Below are 20,493 nucleotides of genomic sequence, written 5' to 3' on the forward strand. Positions count from 1 at the left end.
CTCATAAGAAAAATAAGAAGCTAGGGGAGGGACGCTTCTGAGCTGGACAGAGATCAGGGTAAAGAGGCAGGGCGAGAAAAGCCAGGATGCCAGCATGGACACTGAAATGTGTAATAGGTACCAGCATGCACTTTGGTGTGCTAATAAGCACCACAGATAGCCCTTTGTCCCCTCTGCCAATGATGAGGAAAGGGCACCTTTCGTAGAGGAGAACAGGCTTTTTCTCCTAGAGGAGAATGTTGGCTTTTGCCTGGCTGGCAGAATTTGAACCTGACAACCACCCTAAGTTCACAGATAGGAAACATAACTCAAAGATGAGCTTAGATGTAATCTGCTGCAGGTAGGGACCTAGGAGTTCTGAGGTTGCTGGTTGATTGTTTGAAGACATGTGCATGTGTTTTTGCATAGCATGTGCATGTGTGTTTGCATAGCATGTGCAAGTGAAGGGCTTGGGTTGCCTAGTGCATTATTACAAGGGCAGGTGTGCATAAAACCAGCCAAATAGGAGTCCCAAGCCAAAGTACCTCCAATGCGTGCCTGTCTCATCAGGACCAAAGCCAGCCCCTTAGATTCCCATCTCTTGGAGTACGTACTCTCCCTGAATTAGCAAGTTGAAGCCTTTGGATGATTGATTGTTCTGGGCTAAGCTATGCTCTATATACATGGGAATCATTTCTGGAGCAGAGGGCCCCCATATCTCACATGACTGAAAATCCCCCAACTTAGCTGCTTTTCTGCAACACTCATGTTACTAAGCCTCTTCTTGCTTAAGATAACACGCACTGAGTAGTGTGACTGTTTCCTCTCTTAGGAATGCCGTCGGAGACCACCATGGCCATCTGCTCCATGATCATGGGTGGGGTGTTCGAGAAGTTCCCCAAACTCAAAGTGTGTTTTGCACATGGAGGTGAGACTCTGTTTGTATCGGTTCAGACTGGCCTAAGAAAACAGCACGGGCAGGGTAACTCAAAGCCACATTTTCTCACGGTGTTGGAGGCTAGACAGCTAAGAGCGTAGTGCTGATGGGGTTGGTTCCAGCGATGGTTTTCCTCCCAACACACAGATGGCTACCTTCTCCCTGTGTTCTCATGTGACTCCTCTCTGTGCAAGCACGAGTGAGGAGAGGACAAAAGAGTCCTTGCAGATGGGGCTCTGGACTTTTCCTTTGTGCGCATGTGTAGCATGTCTATTTGTATTTGCATGTATATGTACAGGCCAAAGACAGTGTTGGGTATTTCCCCAGGCACCATCACCTTCTTTTAAGGACAGAGTCTTTCAGCTGCGCAGCACTTGGGAGGCAGAGGTAGGCAGATTTCTGAGTTTTGGGCCAGCCTGGTCTACGGACCTAGCTACAGGATCACCAGGACTATACAGAAAAACCCTGTCTCAAAAAACGAACAAACAAACTAGAAAGACTGGGTCTCTCACTAAACCTAGAGCTCAGCAATTGGGCTAAACCAATTGATTGGCCAGAAGGATCCCTCTGTCTCCACCTGCCCAGATCTGTGACTGCACACCTATGCTTGACATTTTTTTACATACCTTTGGCATTCAGAATCAAGTCCTCATGCTTGGACCCCGCCATCCACTTAGTTGTCTGTCCGTTTGTTTGCAGTGCTACCGAGCAGTAAATCTAGAGCCCCGCCCATGCACTCTACGTCAAGCTACACCCAAGAGGTTTTTAAAAAATAGTACTGTTGTTGTTATTAGTGTTTGTGTGTGTGTGTCTGTGTCTGTGTCTGTGTGTCTGTGTGTGTGCACGCGCACATCTATGCCATGTGTGTGCAGGTGTCTTCTGAACCAGAGGAGGGTATCAGAACCACTGGGCTGGTTACAGGTGGTTGTGAGCTACCTTTGTAAGGGCTGGGTGCAGGAAACCATGCTCCGTCTTCTGTAAGAACAGCAGGAGCTCTTATCTGCTGACCTACTTCTCCAGATCCTTGGGTTTATTTTGAGACAAGGTCTCACTAAAGTTTCCCAGGCTGGCCTTGAACTCACTCTGTTGCAATCCTCCTGCTTCTGCCTCCTTTCAGGTGGTGCTTTCCCCTTCACCGTAGGAAGAATCTCCCATGGATTCAACATGCGCCCAGATCTCTGTGCCCAGGACAATTCATCTGACCCCAGGAAATACCTTGGCTCATTTTACACAGACTCCCTGGTTCATGACCCTCGGTCTCTTAAGCTGTTGACAGATGTTATAGGAAAGGTAAGCTGGGCGGTTTGTGGAGAGCAGAAGGCTGGACCAGCAGCCTGTCCTTGACAAGTCAGACCCTTTTGAGGGAAAGGGAAGTATGAGGTTGTAAAATGTCTGGAATATATACTGTTGCTGGGAGCATAGGTCTGCGCTACCAAATCTGACTTTACAAAGATTCTAAAAATCCAAACTCAGTGATCTCACATCACCGGAAAGGTTCTTTGTCATAAAAGAAAGATTTTCTTCTTTCCAGGGCTATGGCAGGCAGTAGAGTATGCCGTAGAAATAGTTCTGGGGGTTGGAGAGGTGCCTCAGAGGTTAAGAGCACTGGCAGTTCTCCCAAAGGTCCTGAGTTCAATTCCCAGCAACTGCATGGTGGCTCATAACCACCTATAATGAAGATACCCTCTTCTGGTGTGTAGGCATGCAGACAGGCAGAATACTGTATAAATAATAAATAAAAATAAATCTTAAAAAAAAAAAAAGAATTAGTTCTAACATGACTTAAAACAAAAAGGGCTTCCTGGCTGGTTCTCATCTAACTTGACATTTACATTCACTTTACACCTCCAAATAACTTGGGTAAATAATGTCTTCCAATGCCCTGTGGTGTACAAGAAGGAAATCCTGTTTAGATGCCTGTGAGCCTCCTGAGGGGCTTCTAACTCCCATTTCAAGAAGCTGTAGACAATGAGACAGTAAGTCAGTCCTGGTTCCGGCACTCATTAGCTCCACAGCGTTCTGGTTTCATCCTGACACTGTGGTAGAATACCCTGACAAAAAGAAGCACAGAGGAGAAAGGGCTTTCTCTCAGCTTACATTTCCAGGTTACCATCCATCACTGCAGGGAAGTCAGGCAGGAGCTCTAAAGCAGGAGGTCACATCACATCCGTGGACAAGAGCAGAGATAAACTAACGCAGGTGTGCACACTTGTTTGCCTGTGCTCAGCTTGATTCCTGCACTTTTAAACAGTTAGACCCCACCTCACACTGTCTGTCTCGTACTCACTTCCAAGTAGCTCGGTCTACAAGGGTGTACTACCACAGCTGGCTCTCACAGAATCCTCACAGGGGGCTTTCTAAAGTACAGTAGAAGTGAAATGTCACGTTAGTACAGTCAGACATTTATCTTTGGAAAATGGCCCAAAATCTTATCTCCTCCTCCTCCTCCTCCTCCTCCTCCTCCTCCTCCTCCTCCTCCTCCTCCTCCTCCTCCTCCTCCTCCTCCTCCTCCTCCTCTTCCTCCTCCTCCTCCTCCTCGTCTTCTTCTTGGTTTTTCAAGACAAGGTTTCTCTGTGTAGTCTTGGCTGTCCTGGAACTCACTTTGTAGACCATGCTGGCCTGAAATTCACAGAGATCCACCTGCCTCTACTGGGATTAAAGGGGAATTCCACCACTGCCTGGTACAAATGGGCTCTAACATGTTTAATTTTTGGGCTTCCAATAGCAGATGTGATGACATATCCTAACAGTCTGTGTGCCCCAGGAAGCTCAGGCCAATGAACGACAGAGCGACTGTCCACACAAGGCCACACTTGGGCTCCCTCAGCCTAGGCCTCTTCCTATGATCCCTTTAAGACATAGGCAGATTGGAGCTATATGAAAACAGGCAAAGTAATGACTTTTCTTCTTGCTGCTATGAAATGTCTCACAGAAGCACCTTAGGAGGAAAGGTTTACTTTGGCCCACAGTTCTGGGGTACAGCCTGTCACCATAGGGAAGGTGCCGATACTGCAGCTAGTCACAGGGCATTCAGGAGGGCAGAAAGAGATGAATTCTGGTGCTCAGCTTGCTTTTTCCATTTTATTCAGCTCGTGGAATGGTCCACAGTCAGGTGAGTCTTCTCACATCGGTTTACCCAACCTAGAAACTCCCTCACAGACATGCCCAGACGTGTCATCTAGGGGGTCTAAATGCTGTCAGACTGGTGACCAGTATTAATCATCATGACCTTGACAGAAGCGGCAATTTTTCAAAGTATTTCCAACTCAAGAATACAATAAACATCCGTCAAGTAGAGATCTCTTTCCTGCATTACCACACAAATCTTAAGGAATCTCTTTCCCCTAGTTTCCTCCTTGCTGCTATCTCCTTTACCCCAACACAAGAACTCCAAATTAACAAGACTTTCTCTTCTAGTTCTTTCATGCCTATTTTCTTGTACCTAGTATTTCAGGACTAATTACATCAGAGTTATTTCTTTCATATATTCAAACATTAAAAAAGAGATGTTAGGTTTTTATTATATATGTACATATACGTGTGTATATATGTGTGTGTGTAATAAAATGTATACATATATGGGATACGGTTATATGCACACGAGTGCAGTGTGCATAGAGGCTAGAAGAAAGGAGTCAGATCCCCAGGGGCTGGAGCTACAGGCCATTGTGAGCAGCCTGAATTTGGGAACGGAACTCGGGCCCTCTCCATGGGCAATACATGCTCATAACTCCTTAGCCATCTCTCCAGCCCTACCTCCAATTGTTCCTCAACTCACTCACACACTTACTAAGGCAATTTTCAAGTTAATTATAAGCATGTGTGTAAAAGTTATATTCCAACCATCTCAAGAAAAGATTTCTCAAAAGTCAAGTTCAAAGAATTATTTTTGGCAGAGTCAGCTCATAGGAAAAAATGACTGAATGATGGAATTTTTTTCAAAAAAGAAAAAATGTAAGGAATTAAGGATGATAGCCCAGGCTTAGGCCAGTTTCAAGACCAATAAATTTATAAAAGTACTATCAAGCTGAAGTTGATCAAAAGTTACTGTGGAGGTTGAAAAGGAATGGCCACAATTGGCTCATATATTTGAATGCTTAGTTACCAGGGAGTAGAACAATTTGAAAGGATTAGAAAGATTAGGAGGAGTGGCCTTGTTGGAGGAAGCATGTCACTGGTGATGAGTTTTGAGGTTTCAGAACCCATGCCAGGCCTCCTGTTTCTCTCTCCCTGCGTGTGGAGCAGGATGTATCTCTCAGCTACTGCTCCAGCACCACGCCTGTCTGATACCTACCATGGTGATGATGGGCTAAACCTCTAAACTGTAAGCAAGCTCCCAGTTAAATGATTTCTCTTCTAAATGTTGGTCATGGTGTCTCTTCACAGCAATAAACAGTGACTAAGACACTTACCAATAAAAGGTACACATATAGATAATTGGGAAGAAAAGTTCAAAAACCAGATAGTTACAAGTAGATATATAAACTATAGAAAAAAGTTGAAAGCAAGTCTAAATAATAATTTTAAAATTCCAAACCATGAGTCTGATGTCCTGTGGTAGCATTAAAAACAAACAGACAAACACAATTCAAGGGACTGAGGAGGTGGGATGGTTCAATGGGTAAAGCCCTAGCAATACATGCCTGAACAGCTGACTTTGAATCCCCAGAACCCATGCAAAAGCTGGACACACATAGAGCATGAATATCTTTAATCTCAGTGCTCTTAGATGCTCAAGGCCCAGCCAGCCTGGTACATGTAGCGGAAAAACAACAGAGAGACCCTGACTCAAACAAGATGGAAGGCAAGGACTGACACCTGACCCTGTCCTCTGAGTGAACACACACACACACACACACACACACACACACACACACTTAAGAAAAAAATAAGGAAATATCTTAATCAGCAGGGATGAATTACAGAAAATTAGAAGACTGGTTTTCATTTCTGCTTTAGATTCTTTTGCTTTCTCCATATTAAAACAGGACAGACTGCTTCTTAAAGCATATTTATATCCGAGAATGCCATCAGCTGGGAAGGGAAGAATTCCTAATTAGAAAATTAATGCCTGGATTCCATCTTCATGCTAATGTAGATGACAAGTGTACTATAAGCGTGGGACTTTAAAATCATGTTGTATTTTGGAAATGTAAACAGCTTTAGCAAGAATTAGAGATGAGCCCCTTAGTGAATACCAAGCAGAGAGTTAGAACAAGATCAGCTGTTGGCACAGATATGAAGAGACATAACTTGACGTCTTTAGGGCTTCTACAGCAGGTGTGTTTGCTTGGCTTCATATACAAATGAATACAGAAACCTAAAAATAGAGTTGGTAGTCTATCATGGCCTTTGAAACTGTGCGATGCATGAGATGTATGATGTATGTGTGTCATGTATGATATGTGTGTGTTGGATATCATGTGTTCTGTTCTATTACTCTCAGCTTTATTCTGTTTTACTCTTTTGTTGTTGTTTTGTTTTGTTTGTTTGTTTTTGAGATGGGGTTTCTCTGTGTAGCTCTGGCTGTCCTGGAACCCCCTCTGTAGACCAGGTTGGCCTCAAACTCAGAAAGCCATCTGCCTCTGCCTCCTGAGTGCTGAGATTAAAGGAGTATGCTGCCACTGCCACCCTGCTTTCAGCTTTATTCTCTTAAGGTCTTTCACTGAATTTGGAGCTAGGCTGGCAGCTAGCAAGTCCCAACACCCCGCCTGTCTCTGTCCCCCACAGCACTAGGATTGTAGGCACATGCCTAAACATATTCAGTTGAGGTACCAGGAATTTGAACTCAGTTCCTCATGTTTGTGCAACAAGCATTCTCTGAACCATCTCCCTAGCTATCAAATATACATACATATATATATACATACACATACATGAGACAATGTCTCACTGTGTAGTCCAGACTGACAGAGATCCACCTGTCTCTGCCTCCCCAATGCTGGTATTACAGACATATGCTACCCATGCCCAGGTCAGATATTTATTTTTAAATGAACATTCCCTCCAGTGTTTTCTACCAACTGAAGTGTTTTTTAAGATTAAAGTTATTTTGAACAGATCATATATATGAGAATGTGTGTGTATATGCTATATATGGTATCATGTGGGCTTTTTATGTGTAAATGGTGAATGTTTCTATCGGGTTAAATATGTCTACCCAAGCACATCTTTATGGTGAAACATTACAAGTTATTTCTCCTGGTTTTTTTTTTTTTTTTTTTGACATATACAGCACAATAAATCGTGTATAGTCATCCCACTGAGTAATAGCATGCCAGATCTCCTGGAGGTTTTTGTTGTTTTGTTTTGTTAGGTTCTTTGGGACAGAGTTCCTCTGTGTAACAGAGCCCTGGCTGTCCTGGATTTGCTTTGTAGACCAGGCTGGCCTCAAACTCAAAGAGATCCACCCGCCTCTGCCTACCGGGCGCTGGGATCCAAGGTGTGCGCCGCCATGCCCGGCCTCTCCTGGAGTCCTTTACTTGGTCTGTTGGTTGCTGCTTTTGGAGAAGGGCCTCACGATGCAGCCCAGGGTACAGAGCTTAACATACAGCCCAGGCTGGCTTTGAAGTTCTGATCTGCCCTCCTCTTTCGGGTGGGCATGTCCCACCCAGCTGGCACACGTCGGAACTTCCTGTCCTTGTTCCATTAATCAACTTCTCCCTCTCTTTCTCTCTTCCCCATTCTTTTTCCTCTTTTTTTTTTCAAGACAGGGTTTTCTCTTTCCCATTTACAGTCTCTGGTAACTAACACTATACTCTCAACTTCGTTGGGCTCAATTATTTTATAGACAACATATCAGACTGCTGGCACTCTCTGTGATAAGCTTATCTCACTTAACATAATGGCTTCCAGTTTCATCTACATTGCTAAATGAAAACATTAAATTCTTCTTTGAAATGAAAATATACGATCATAGAGAAAGTTCATCGAGGATGGTCCGTTCTTCAGAATGGAAACGCTGCCTGATTTTGTTTAAGCTCAGTGACTGCAGCTTACTTCTAGTCTCTAGTCTGTTCTGTTTGCTTGAATACTTGCTGTCTCCTAGTACATGCTAACAGCATGTCGTTTTGGTGACAGTGGCTTTGTAGCATACTTTAAAATCAATGTGGTCATTCCTGTTTTGTCTTTTCGGTTCAAGATTACTATAACTATTTAGGATCTTTTGTGGGTCCATACAAATTATAAGATTGCTTTTCTATTTCCGTAAAACAATCCATTGCCATTTTGAGAGGAGTCTGGATTGCTTTGGGTAGTGCAGCAATTTTAACAATATTAATCCTTCCAACCCATTAATACAGGGTATCTTTCCATTTAGTGTGTCTTCAATTTCTTTTATCAGTACAGTTCTCATGACAGAGATCTTTCACCTCCTTCGTTAAATGTATTCCCAGGTATTTAGTGATTTCCGTAACTACTGTCCGTGGGGTTCCTTTCTCAGACAGCTGCTGCCATGTAGACACTACTGAGCTCTTCACATTGGTGCTACATCACGAAACCTCACCAGATTCTTTAATTAATTTTAAAGAGTTTGGGGGCTCCTAGGGCTTCCTATACATATAAATGTATCATCGGCAAAGAGAGACAGTCTCACTTCCTCTTCCTCTTCCTTCCTGCCCAGGTGCTATGGGTAGGGCTTCCAAGACTGTTGATTATAAGCAGTGAATGTGCACACTTCGTCTTGTTGCATATGTTAAAGAAAAAACTTTACACTTTTTCCCATGCAATGCGATCCGAACTGTGGGTCTGTCATAGGCGACCGTCACTGTATTGGGAGACCTTCATTTGGAGTACATAACATGGATGGTGGGGAAGACGGCGCAGCAGTAAGAACACTTGTGTCCAAGTATGAGGAAGGCCTGAGTTCAAATCCTAAGCACCCATGTAAAAAGCTGGAACTCTGTAGGAGAAAGAGATAGGAAGGTCCCTGAAGCTTGCTTCCTGTCAGCCTAGCTCCAGGCTTGGTGGGAGACCCTCTCTCATGAAAATAAGGTAGAGTATGCCATAACTGGACACCTGTCATCTCCATCTAGCCTCCACATGTGTGCACAGGCATGTACACACACACGTATGCATATAGGACACATACATATAGATATGCATAAATACATAAATAAAGGTAGACCTGGAGAACATCAATGAAATGAAGCAGTCTACAAAAGAGAAACACTACGTAACTGAACATATGTGGAATCTTCAAAAGCCAGCTTTGTAGTAACAGCACTGAACAATGTTTACCAAAGGCTGAGAGAGGTAGGCAATAGAGAAGAGAGTAACACACTCTACCTTCAGTGGTTAAGGTCACTTGCTGCTTGCTCTTCCAGAGGACCCAGGTTCAGTTCCCAGCACCGTCATCATGCAGCTTATGATCACTTATAACTCAAACACCAATGGATCTGACACTAGCTTCTGTTTTCTTCATCAGCACGTTCACATACGTGGTTCTCTCTCAGTGTGTGTGTGTCTGTGAGAGACAGAGACAGAGAGAGAGAGAGAGAGAGAGAGAGAAATAGGGCATTGCAACCAGCAGAATCAAGCCATTGAAGTCTGCGACCTATAAAAAGCTTCCTGTGACCGGAAGAGACTGATTCCGTTAGAGAGCTCTAGTAGAAAGGACAGCATGCTTCATCGGGGAAAACTCAAGAGATTATTTACAAAGCTATGAGGACTTACACTACCATTTAGCCCAAAACTTTTCCTTCCGGCTCTATTTTCCTGCAGTCACTTGTGGTGTACCACTGTAAAAAAAAAAAAAAGTAGATACTTCATTTCGTCTGAATACATCCATGTTTTACCGAATACCTAATTCTTATTTTTAATATTTGTTTTTCTGTTATTGAGGGGGGGAAACGGCTGAGGTGGAGACTAGCTCGTTCAGTTAAGTGCTTGCCATACAAGCACACTTACTTGGGTCCGATTCCCAGAACCTGTATTAAAAAAATCCAGGTGTGATGGTGAACTCCTACAATCCAAGCACTAGGAAGGCAGAGACAGGAAGCCTTTTGGATCACAGGCCAGCCAGATGAGCATGAGTAATGAATTCCAGGCCACTGAGAGACCTCATCTCAAAAACCAGAGTGGACAGCTCCTGAGGATTGTGCTCTGGCATCCACACTTGTAAACACGCACACTCAGAAGCAAGACTGGAAGTAGATTTGCAGTTCTTAAAAGACCTGATAGCGACACCTGCTGGAGTAGAAATAGGAAAATGAAGACTGAACCTTGAAATGAAAGCTAAACCTTTGGATCAGTTCTGTTTCCATTAAATCGGGAAGAAATTCAGTACAGGAGGCTATGTCCTCACATTTACAAATAAAGTTGTATTTTCTCCTTTCAGGATAAGGTCATTCTGGGAACTGATTACCCCTTTCCGCTGGGTGAGCAGGAGCCTGGGAAGCTGATAGCGTCCATGGAAGAATTTGATGAAGAAACAAAGGTATATGCCTTGAACTTCAGTCTTCTTCCTGAGCTGGACAGGGAGGCCATGACCCTTCGTTTTCCTACAACTATAACTCTGTTTTCTGAAATATCTGGACTATAAAAAAACAAACACTAATGTCTTAAAATAAGCTCAGAATAACTAACTGTATAAACCATTTGCCCTCATACATGTACACACACACACACACACACACACACACACACACACAAATAAATGTAAAAAAAATCAACGACATTACCTATTAAGTGTTTTATCAAGCCAATCATGCTTTAAACAAAACTCCTCTCTCTTTTTTATGCAGGATAAACTCACAGCTGGCAATGCCTTGGCTTTTTTGGGCCTTGAGAGAAGACTATTTGAATGACAGAATTAACCACAGAAAGCAAACTTTGAAGAAGCTATGCCACTTCTGTCTTTGAATATGAATTGCACATGTCACTAAAATCCTACTTTGAATTATGTTACCCAAAAGGTGGAATATCCTCCTCAGGATGAAGCAGGAGGGTCGGGAATTCAAGTTCCAGGCCAGCCTGGGCTTTTTGAAACTGTCTAGAGAAAAGGGTAGGGGTGATATTCCCAAATACTCTACCTTAATCACCAGGTGTTTCGTAGGGTCTTTGTTCTGAAACGTAACTGAAAAGCACTGAAAAGCAGTACACCACTACATATGCAAATCAAAACTACTTAATTTGGAAGAGATTAAAACTCTATGTATAATTAATGATCTAAACAGAGGAAATTTAACACCAGCCTTATTCTAGAAGGCTCAAGTAGGTTCTCTATTGCAATCAAAGATGTGGGAATTATACCCAAATAGTACGTTTTTTTTGTTTTTTTTTTTTTTTAGTTGTAACACTTTCCACTAACCTAGTCATTCATGTTTTTATCTATGTAAAGTACACACAGGATATGCACAGGCTCAAAGCTTCCAAAAGCCAGTTTAAAAAACAAGGCAAATGCTCACCAAGTAACTGCTCAGTGATCCAACACAAAGCTTAAAGACACTTCAGTAAAAATTCATTTTAGGCCCCACAGCTGAGCAGATCTTAGAACTTGGACTGAGTCTGGCAGGATGAACGGACACTACTTAAAAATTAAAAGATGAGCCAGGTGCAGTGACGCACGCCTGTGATACCACCACTCAGGGAGGCAGATGCAGGCAGATCTATGCAAGTTCAAGGCCAGCCTGGTCTACCAAGCAAGCAAGTCCAGGACAGCCAAGGCTGCACAGAGAAACCCTGTCTCAAAAAACAAAAACAAACAAACAAACAAAAAGTGCTGGGCCAGGCATGGTGGTACATGCCTCTCACCCCAGCACTCAGAAGGCAGAAGCAGGCTATGGCTCTCTGTTTGATGCCAACTTGGTTCGTATAGCAAGCTCTAGGCCAGCCAGCCACAGACTACAGACACAGTTGAGACCCTGTCTTGTAAATAAATAAACAGATGTAAGGTAGACCAGGATAAAAAATATGGGATCACAGGTGTGACTTCAGAGCAGGTGAGACTTGTTCTAAAGGGAATTTCATCTCTAAGATGGAAGCATAGAGTCGGCTCCCAGGTGAGTGAGTAATACCACGACTCCCCTGTTCTGGGCCTTCCCCTTCTCCCTGAGTTGATGCAAAGGGCCTGGGGCCGGGGATGAGGAGGCAGGCAGTGTCTGAACTTCACATGCCTCTGGCTGGATTAGACAAACCTTCCACCCCACGCTCTTAACTCTGGACTGTTCATACTCCTCCTCTTTCCACTGTACTACAAACCCAGGCTCACTGTTAACACGTAGCGTCTGCTGGCCGTCAGCAGAGAAGAAGAGCAAACCACCCCACAGTTGCCGCTCTGTTACTTCTACCATCTGTGCTTCAATACTCCATCTCCTTCTGTTCCTCTTGTTGCTTTCTAGAGTTTTGCCCAACTCTCACTCTATTTACTGCTCCAATGTGTCTTGAAAGGAAAATAAAGTTGAACAAAGCAACACTTGGAAGCATACGTTGTTGTTGTTGTTTTTTCTTCCCCAAATCTTTGGAAGAAATGTCTACTCCTTTTCAAATATCTGACCGCTACACATAAGAGTCTTCTTATTTACTTCTGCCTCACTATAACCAAAAAAGAATGCACAAGAAACTGAAGGGGAAGTTCAGTCCATTGTGCAGGGAAGGCCTGGCAGAGCAGAGCAGCTCAGCAGGAAAGCAGAGGGAGGGGGAGGCCTGTGGTGGTGGGCTCTCTCCTTTCTCCTTTTTTCAATCTGGACCCCAGCCCATGCGAAGGTGTCACCCGCATTCAAAGAAGGTTGTCGTCTCTCCATCTGCTCTGGGAGAGTCTTCACAGACACACATAGAAGTGTGCTTTGCTAATCTTGATAAACCATTGCAAGTCCATCCCTTGTCAACCTGACTCTCAAACCTGACATCTCCTTATCCCACAAGATTCGATCCCTCCCCCACTCCCAGTGCTCCAGAGCTCTAGTCCAGTTTCTCCTGAGACTGCAGCCTACATTTAGCCGGATGCTCTGCTAATAATGGGGTTATACAGTCCCAAGACACAATAACGTAAGCATTCCCATCCCCCCAGATCCAGGAAGAATCCACCCAAAGCAACACTGAAAACCAGCAGGGCAAATATTAATCCTGTAGCTGCGTCTGCAGCACCCAGGGCTCACAGCGCTGTGCCCAGTAGGCAACTCGGCCCTATGATCTGGCCATCTGCAACTCACTTGGCCTCTGTCTTCGGCTGGCTCCACTCTGCCTGATGCTTTCCTCAGGAGACATCCCACCTTCCTGACACCAACACCCAGGGCCTCCACTGCATCCATCCTAGCACTTACCCTCACTGCTTCATGCACTGTCCTCTCCGGAGCTGCCGTCATGGATGCCAGCGATGTTGCACATTGCCTAGCCTCCCAGACTTTCCTTTGAAATCTGCATGGAGGCTTCTATAGTGAAAGACTGCGTAAGAAAGCTGTGAACTTACTGTGAACATTCTTCCCCCAAGATGGCCTTCTAGAAAGAATTGTATAAACTATGGTAAGTAAATGCATGTGGGAGAAAGGACATGAAGGGAATGCTCTGGCATGACCACATTATCTCTGTAGAAAAGGCAAAAGCCTAGGAAGAATATTTTTCACATGACCAAAGATGACAAAATATAAAGCCAGGTGTATCCCCTCGCTGTACTTGCTTAAGCTAACTGTAAACATCACCTCATGTTTTGCTTACATTAATAATAAAAATGAAAAGTGCTTTGTACTACTCTAGAGCTCAAACACCTGGATTCCCTTGGTTATCAGACCTTTGGAATATCCTTCGATCCTTGGAGATTTAGCCTCAGTGGCCACAACGTGGTTTGACATGTATGATTCTGTAACTCCTTTGTTTTGTATAACTGCAAAACCAGCACTGTGTAGACAAGGGCAAGGTCTGCCTCTAGCCTGAAGAGTAGCTGAGCCCCTTCAACCCCAAATGCAGTGGCCTCAAGACATGAATCCTGGAGAAACTTCTTAGAAAGCCTGTGTTCATTTTCTACTCAAGGAAAAGTCTTTCCAATTAGTTTCATCTCTGTCTCCTGGTAGTTGTGATGAGTTGGACCTCACTAATTCCATGGCCTTAAAGCATCTTTTCTATTGTCCTGGTGCAAGATGCTTGGCTTTTTCTTTTTTTTTCTTTTTTAAGACAATCTCAATTATCCTAGCTTGACCTTGAACTCAACTCATGATGTAGCCAAGTGTCCTTGAACTTCTGATTCCTGTGTTAAACCTGAAATTTTCAAGAAGACCAAATCCACAGTTGTCCAATTAAAGTAAACTTTATTTAATAGTGGCCAGGAAGAGGGACACAGGCCAGGCCCATACCTGGGATTTCAAGAGAATGGCAGTGAACTGGGTCAGTCAGGGGCCAAGCCCACGGGGCTGAATGCTTTCTGCCTCTGTCCGGTAGGGAGCAAGCACACATATCTCTGCCTCTTTGTGATCAAGTGCGTCCTGTGCAGTTACAGCGACCAACCTTGATGACTGAAGTGAAAACAGGTCATCTTAGGTGAACAACAGCCACCACCATCCCAGGAAATTGTCTGTCCTTGAGCAAGTGGGGCTTACAGGTTAGCTTTAGCCCTTACATCTCCGGTTTACCCACACCTGGCATCCCAGCAGTGCTGGGATTATAGGCTGTGCCTCCATGTGTTTGTTTTTATGCACCGCTGGGGACAGAACCCAGGGCCTCAGTGCACTGTCTCCCAACAGAGCGCCCACACCCTCCTGAGTTCTCTCCCCGAGCCTATCTCTTCAAACACCATACTTTCTTTACCCTTTTATTTATTTATTTATTTTAGAATATGTATTTTTTTATTTACAGTAAATAACAGTAAAAATGAAAGGCAGAAAAAGTAAGCCAGGAGATTTTACCCAGCAAGGTATTGAAGGCGATGCTGAGACTCATAGCCAAACTTTGGGCAGAGTGCAGGGAATCTTATGAAAGAAGGGGGAGGTAGAAAGACCTGGAGAGGACAGGAGCTCCACAAGGAGAGCAACAGATCAAAAAATTCTGGGCCCAGGGATCTTTTCTGAGACTGATACTCCAACCATCCAAGGACTGTGCATGGAGATAAGAGTTAGTAAGACCTGAAGAGAACAAGAGCTCCACAAGGACCAAATATACCTGGGCACAGGGGTTTTTCTGAGACTGATTCTCCAACCAAGGGACCATGCATGGATATAACCTAGAACCCCTGCTCAGATGTAGCCCATGGCAGCTCAGTATCCAGGTGGTTTCCCTAGTAAGGGGATTAGGGACTGTCTCTGACATGAATCTGTGCTGGCTCTTTGACCTCCTCCCCTCTGCCCTACCCCCCCCCCCCCCCCGTGGGAGAAGCAGCATAGCTAGGCCACAGAGGAGGACATTGCAGCCAGTCCTGGTGAGACCTGATAGGCTAGGTCAGATGGAAGGGGAGGAGGACCTCCCCTATCAGTGGACTTAGAGATGAGCAGGAAGGAGATGAGGGAGGGAGGATGGGATTGGGAGGGAATGAGGGAGGGGGCTACAGCTGGGATACAAAGTAAATAAACTGTAATTAATATAAAAAATAAAAAATAACAGAAATTTTAAAAAATCACCCCTGGCTTATAATTTTTTTCATTTTTTAAAATTATTTTATATTTTTATAAATTACAGTTTACTTTCTTTGTATCCCCACTGTAGTCGCCTCCCTCAAACCCTTCCCTTCCTCATCTCCTTCCATGCCCCTTCCCCAGTCCACTGATTGGGGAAGTCCTCCTCCCCTTCCTTCTGACCCTGGCCTGTTGGGTCTCATCAGGACTAGCTGCATTGTCTTCCTCTGAAGCTTGGTAAGGCTGTTTCTCCCCTAAGCTGGAAGTGATCAAAGAGCCAGACACTGAGTTCATGTCAGAAACTGTCCCTGTTCCCTGTTCCCATTACTAGGGAACCTACCTACTTGGACACTGAGCTGCCATGGGCTTCTACATCTGTACACATACACCCCCTTTTTTTTTTAAACCAAATTACTTTTCAAATCCTTCTCTGCTCTATTGCTCCCAGCTCTCACTATAAAACTAGTTAAAGGCAGCCAAGAGCCTCCATTCCACAGCTGGAATAAAATGGGCTGCCTTGGAGTTTCCTGCTCCAGATTAACTAGTCTATTACCAATAAACTTAGCTTCCCATAGTCTTAGAGTATGGACAGAATGTAGGCAACATGACACAAATGGCCTCTAGTCCATTTCTTAACTGAATCCTTGTTCCCATCTAAAGGTGGGCTTATATTTCATTGGTTCTCTGCCAGAAATTCTGTCTGCCTAACCCTGGGGTTCTATGGCTGGCTTCTCTTCCTCTTCCTTCAACCCAATTCTTCTTAACCACAGTCAGCTACAACTCCACTTTCCCAGCACCAATTTCCTCTACTAGTTGCTCTTCCACCACTGTAATCTAATACGACAGAAACGAGTTGAGGCACGGTTTCTTCCAGCTCAGCACCAAGGGTTTCCGTCCAGCCCCACAGGTGTGGTACGGCAGAGCAGAGCAGTTCCTGCACGGTGACCTGAAAGCAGAGGGTACTTGTGATGAGGGGTTTCTTTTTTCCACTTTATTCTATAGAGAGGTTCCGCTGCATTCAGTAAGGCTCTTTTCCCCTCTAATTTCTTTCTGGAAAGGCCCTCATGACACACCCAGACGTGTGTTGTACCAATCTGCCAGGCACTTCTTAATCCACCCAAGCTGGTAGTCAAGACTAACCACAGATTATGACTGTTTCTTTATCACAGATGACCTGATTACTTTATTTGGTGTCCTAGATATATACAGGTGTTACAGTAGTATTAAAGGCCCATTCAGGGAAATGGGATGGAACCTCTGGCCTAAACAGTCCTAAGGATAACAGCTGGGCTGGTCAATTGCCTAGCTAAGGAACCAACCCTCTGAAAGGTGGGCTCACAGTGTATGCTAAAGGGATGGGAGAAATAATTATACCTTTGTAAGATTGTATACTTTTCTTTCTCAGAGTCTCTGCCCACCACACAGTGGCCTAAGGGCCACAGCCACACAACATCGTTAACCCTATCTGCTTTTCTAAGTTCTCACTTTAAAAAGAATATGCTTTTCCCTTTTCTTCTTTTTGCTTCTGACACTTGCCAAAGCCTAGACATGCTTATACATACTTGCAATGGAATTTCTTATCCTTTTTTAAGCTCTCCTTTTCAGCCAGGTAGCTTTTAAGCTATCTGTTTTTAAACATGGCTTTTTCTTTCTTCTCTCCATCTTCCTCCTCCAGGTAAACACCAAGGTTTATAACTTGCTGGCCCTGAGATTATTTCCTCTCCTCCTCCTCCTCCTCCTCCTCCTCCTCCTCTTCCTCCTCCTCCTCCTCCTCCTCCTCCTCCTTCTCTAATAAAGTTGTCCTTGAACTTTCTTCTGATTCTTTTTATTTTATTAATGATACTAAGAAGCCTGAGAAGGGACTGAATTTTTCCAGGTAACATGTAGCACCCCAGTGGAACACCCCCAAACTTCCAATAACATAGTAAATGTTCATATTCATCTTCACAAGAATATTTTTCCATGTGACAAAGATGCAGGGATGCTCTAGGCACTGGGGTATAGACATAAACAAAAAAAGATGAGATTTCTTTCCTATGATTTGAAAAGTGAGAAGCATTAAGAAGGGAGGAAAGAGAATATAGGTTAAGAGGTGGAATAGGAGGAAGACTGAAGGAAATTTCTCTTTATTGCTAACTACCTTAAAGACATTAAGGAAAATGTGATGTTTACTAGGAGACATATGGGAAGTAAAATATTCACATGTGGAGCCAAAGAGACCCTCTGAAAGAGGACTTTAAGATTGAAGTGACAGATTGGTTAGTCATGAAGAGCCTCCTGTGTGGCAATAGTACAAAAGTGCTGAGTCCAGGAAGAGATTGTAGCTGAAGAATGTGGGCAAGCAAGAGTGGGAGAAGGGGGCCGGAGAGTTGGCTCAGTGGTTAAGAGCACTGACTGTTCTTCTAGAGGACCCACAGTTCAATTCCCAGCACCTACATGGCAGCTCACAACTGTCTGTAATTCCTGTTCCAGGGAACACAGCACTCTCGCACATGCAATCAACATACCAATGTACATAAAATAAAAATAAATCAATCATGAAAGAGAATAATATAAATGTAAGCTTTGTGTCAGAAGAGGACAGGGCAAGAAAGACTAGTGGGGATGGAGGTGAGAAGAGAGAGTTTCTTAGGGCAAAGTGGCAAGATCAGGTAAGGCCAAGTATAGAAGTGCTGTGGAAAGCGGAGGTCAGTGATAGTTCTGAGCATAAAAGATGAATGAAGGCCGTGGCTGGAATATGCTCAGCAGTTATATGCTCTTCCAGCTCTTTGGGGGACACAAGGTTTAGCTCCCAGTATTCATTACCCAGCAGCTTACAACTCCAGCTCCAGAAAATCTGTCTCCATTGTGGGCACCATGCCTAAATGGTGCACATTCATACATGCAGGTGTTCAAACACAAACATACAATAAAAATGTTTTTTAAAAAAAGTACAAATGAAGGTTTAATGGGTTAATTCGATAACTGGGTGGATAAAAGTAACTGCCACCAAGACCTTGGTTCAATCCCCACAGTCCATACAGTAGGCAAGAAGAGAGTTTCTCAGGACAGGAGCCACCACAGAGGGCCTCTGAAAGACTACCCAGCAGGGTATCAAAGCAGATGCTGAGACTCATAACCAAACTTTAGGCAGAGTGCAGGGAATCTTATGAAAGGGGAGATAGGAAGACCTGGAGAGGACAGGAGCTCCACAAGGAGAGTAACAGAAACAAAAAATCTGAGCCACAAGGGTCTTTTCTGAGACTGATACTCCAACCAAGGACTGTGCATGGAGATAAGAGTTAGTAAGACCTGAGGAGAACAGGAGCTCCACAAGGACCAAATATATCTGGGCACAGGGGTTTGTCTGAGACTGATTCTCCAACTAGGAACCATGCATGGTTATAACCTAGAACCCCTGCTCAGATGTAGCCCATGGCAGTTCAGTATCCAGGTGGCTTCCCTAGTAAGGGGAATAGGGACTGTCTCTGACATGAACTCAGTGGCTGGTTCTTTGATATCCTTACTCTGAGGGAGAGCAGACTTGCCAAGCCACAGAAGAGGACAATGCAGCCAGTCCTGATGAGACCTGATAAGCTAGGGTCAGATGGAAGGGGAAGAGGACCTTCTATCAGTGGACTGGGGGAGGAGCATGGGAGGAGCTGAGGGAGGGAATAATGGAGGGGGCTGCAGCTGGACTACAAAGTGAATAAACTGTAATTAATATAAAAAATAAAATTTTAATAAAAAAAGAAGAGAGTTTCTCTACTCTTCTTCCAACATCTGCATGTCTGTTTTGGCATGCCTGCAGAAATACACAAAATTGGGGAAAAAAATGTACTTCTTCCTTCCCAATTTGCTTACAGTTTGTTTCTTTTTATTGTATTACTTAAGACACTTCATACAATGTTGAAAGAATTCAACAGAGAGGGCCCTTGTCCTTGATCTTTTTAAGATTTATTTATTTTATATATTTGAGTGCCCTATCTGCATGTACACCTGCATGCCAGAGGAGGGCATCAGATCCCAATGTAGATGGTTGTGAGCCACCATGTGGTTACTGGGAATTGGACTCTGGAAGAGCAACCCCTGAGCCATCTCTCCAGACTGGTCCTGGCTCTTGTCTAGAAGCCACCTTAAGCCCCAAGCACCATGCTGGCTGTGGCTCTCTATCAAGGTGAAGAAGCTCTCCTCCATTTCTACTTCCCTCCTATTCTTGAGCATGAGGGTGTTGGAGGAAGGTGTTAGGGAATGTTACTAGTATCAAGATGTGAGGTCTTGTTGGAGTATCTGTAACAAGGCATTGTTTAGGCAGCTGTTCACAATAACCATCTACAATAATCAAAACACTAGCAGAGAACAATGGGGCAGGCAGTTGGCTGAGGGCAGGAGCCCCAAGATACTGACAAACAAAAGCCTCAAGTTTTAACCACAAACACACTGGCCTTTTATCTAGTTTAGTTTTTAAGAACATTTTTGGCTAAGGTCATTTTCTTTACATGTATTTATTGTGTATGAATGTATACAAGCATGTGTACCACTGAACACACATGAAGGTTAGAAGACAATTTGTTTTGGTTCTTTCCTTCTATCATATAGGCAGTGGTAACTGAACTCACCTTGGAAGCAAGTGTCCTTATCTGCGCAGCCATCTCACCAGCCCTTACCTCCTTTTTTAGAAGCCAGTTTTTGCTACCATACTGCACTCTTCAGCAAATAGTTAAAAACTAAAATGTAATTTGGTCATATACAATAGGCATTATCTCAGAGACAGATAACATGTAAACAAGTGAGTGGCATTTTCTTACAAAAAAGGAATTAATCATCAGTTATAAGAGATATTACTTTATAAAATCGTAATTTTTTTATTTGGCTCCTCTTGGACTCAGTAGGTAAAATGTTGGCCAAGTAGGCCTGAGGTCCTCGGTGGTCAATTCCAGCCCTTCAGTCAACCAAGATGTGCCACTACGGCCTCTAATCCCTGTACTCCAGAGGTCAAGAGCAGGGGAATCTGAACTTCAGAATCATCAGGCCTGTCAGTTTCTGGACATCCTGTGTTACATT

The 20,493-nt window shown here is 44.0% G+C and overlaps 1 protein-coding gene across 2 annotated transcripts in view; it reads left to right on the forward strand.

The window, feature by feature from the left end:
* The window catches only part of Acmsd (aminocarboxymuconate semialdehyde decarboxylase), a 33,303-nt gene extending 20,962 nt beyond the window's left edge, over positions 1–12,341 (forward strand). For both annotated transcript variants that reach the window (XM_021641414.2, XM_021641413.2), the window contains 4 exons: positions 812–907; positions 2,034–2,206; positions 10,254–10,352; positions 10,660–12,341. In XM_021641414.2, the coding sequence (XP_021497089.1) occupies positions 812–907; positions 2,034–2,206; positions 10,254–10,352; positions 10,660–10,722 (431 nt within the window). In that variant the 3' untranslated portion in view covers positions 10,723–12,341. The remainder of the gene's footprint in view (positions 1–811; positions 908–2,033; positions 2,207–10,253; positions 10,353–10,659) is intronic.
* Positions 12,342–20,493: the final 8,152 nt, after the last annotated feature.

Source organism: Meriones unguiculatus, chromosome 18 (assembly GCF_030254825.1).
Source record: "Meriones unguiculatus strain TT.TT164.6M chromosome 18, Bangor_MerUng_6.1, whole genome shotgun sequence".
In the NCBI taxonomy this organism is placed as follows: Eukaryota; Metazoa; Chordata; class Mammalia; order Rodentia; family Muridae; genus Meriones; species Meriones unguiculatus.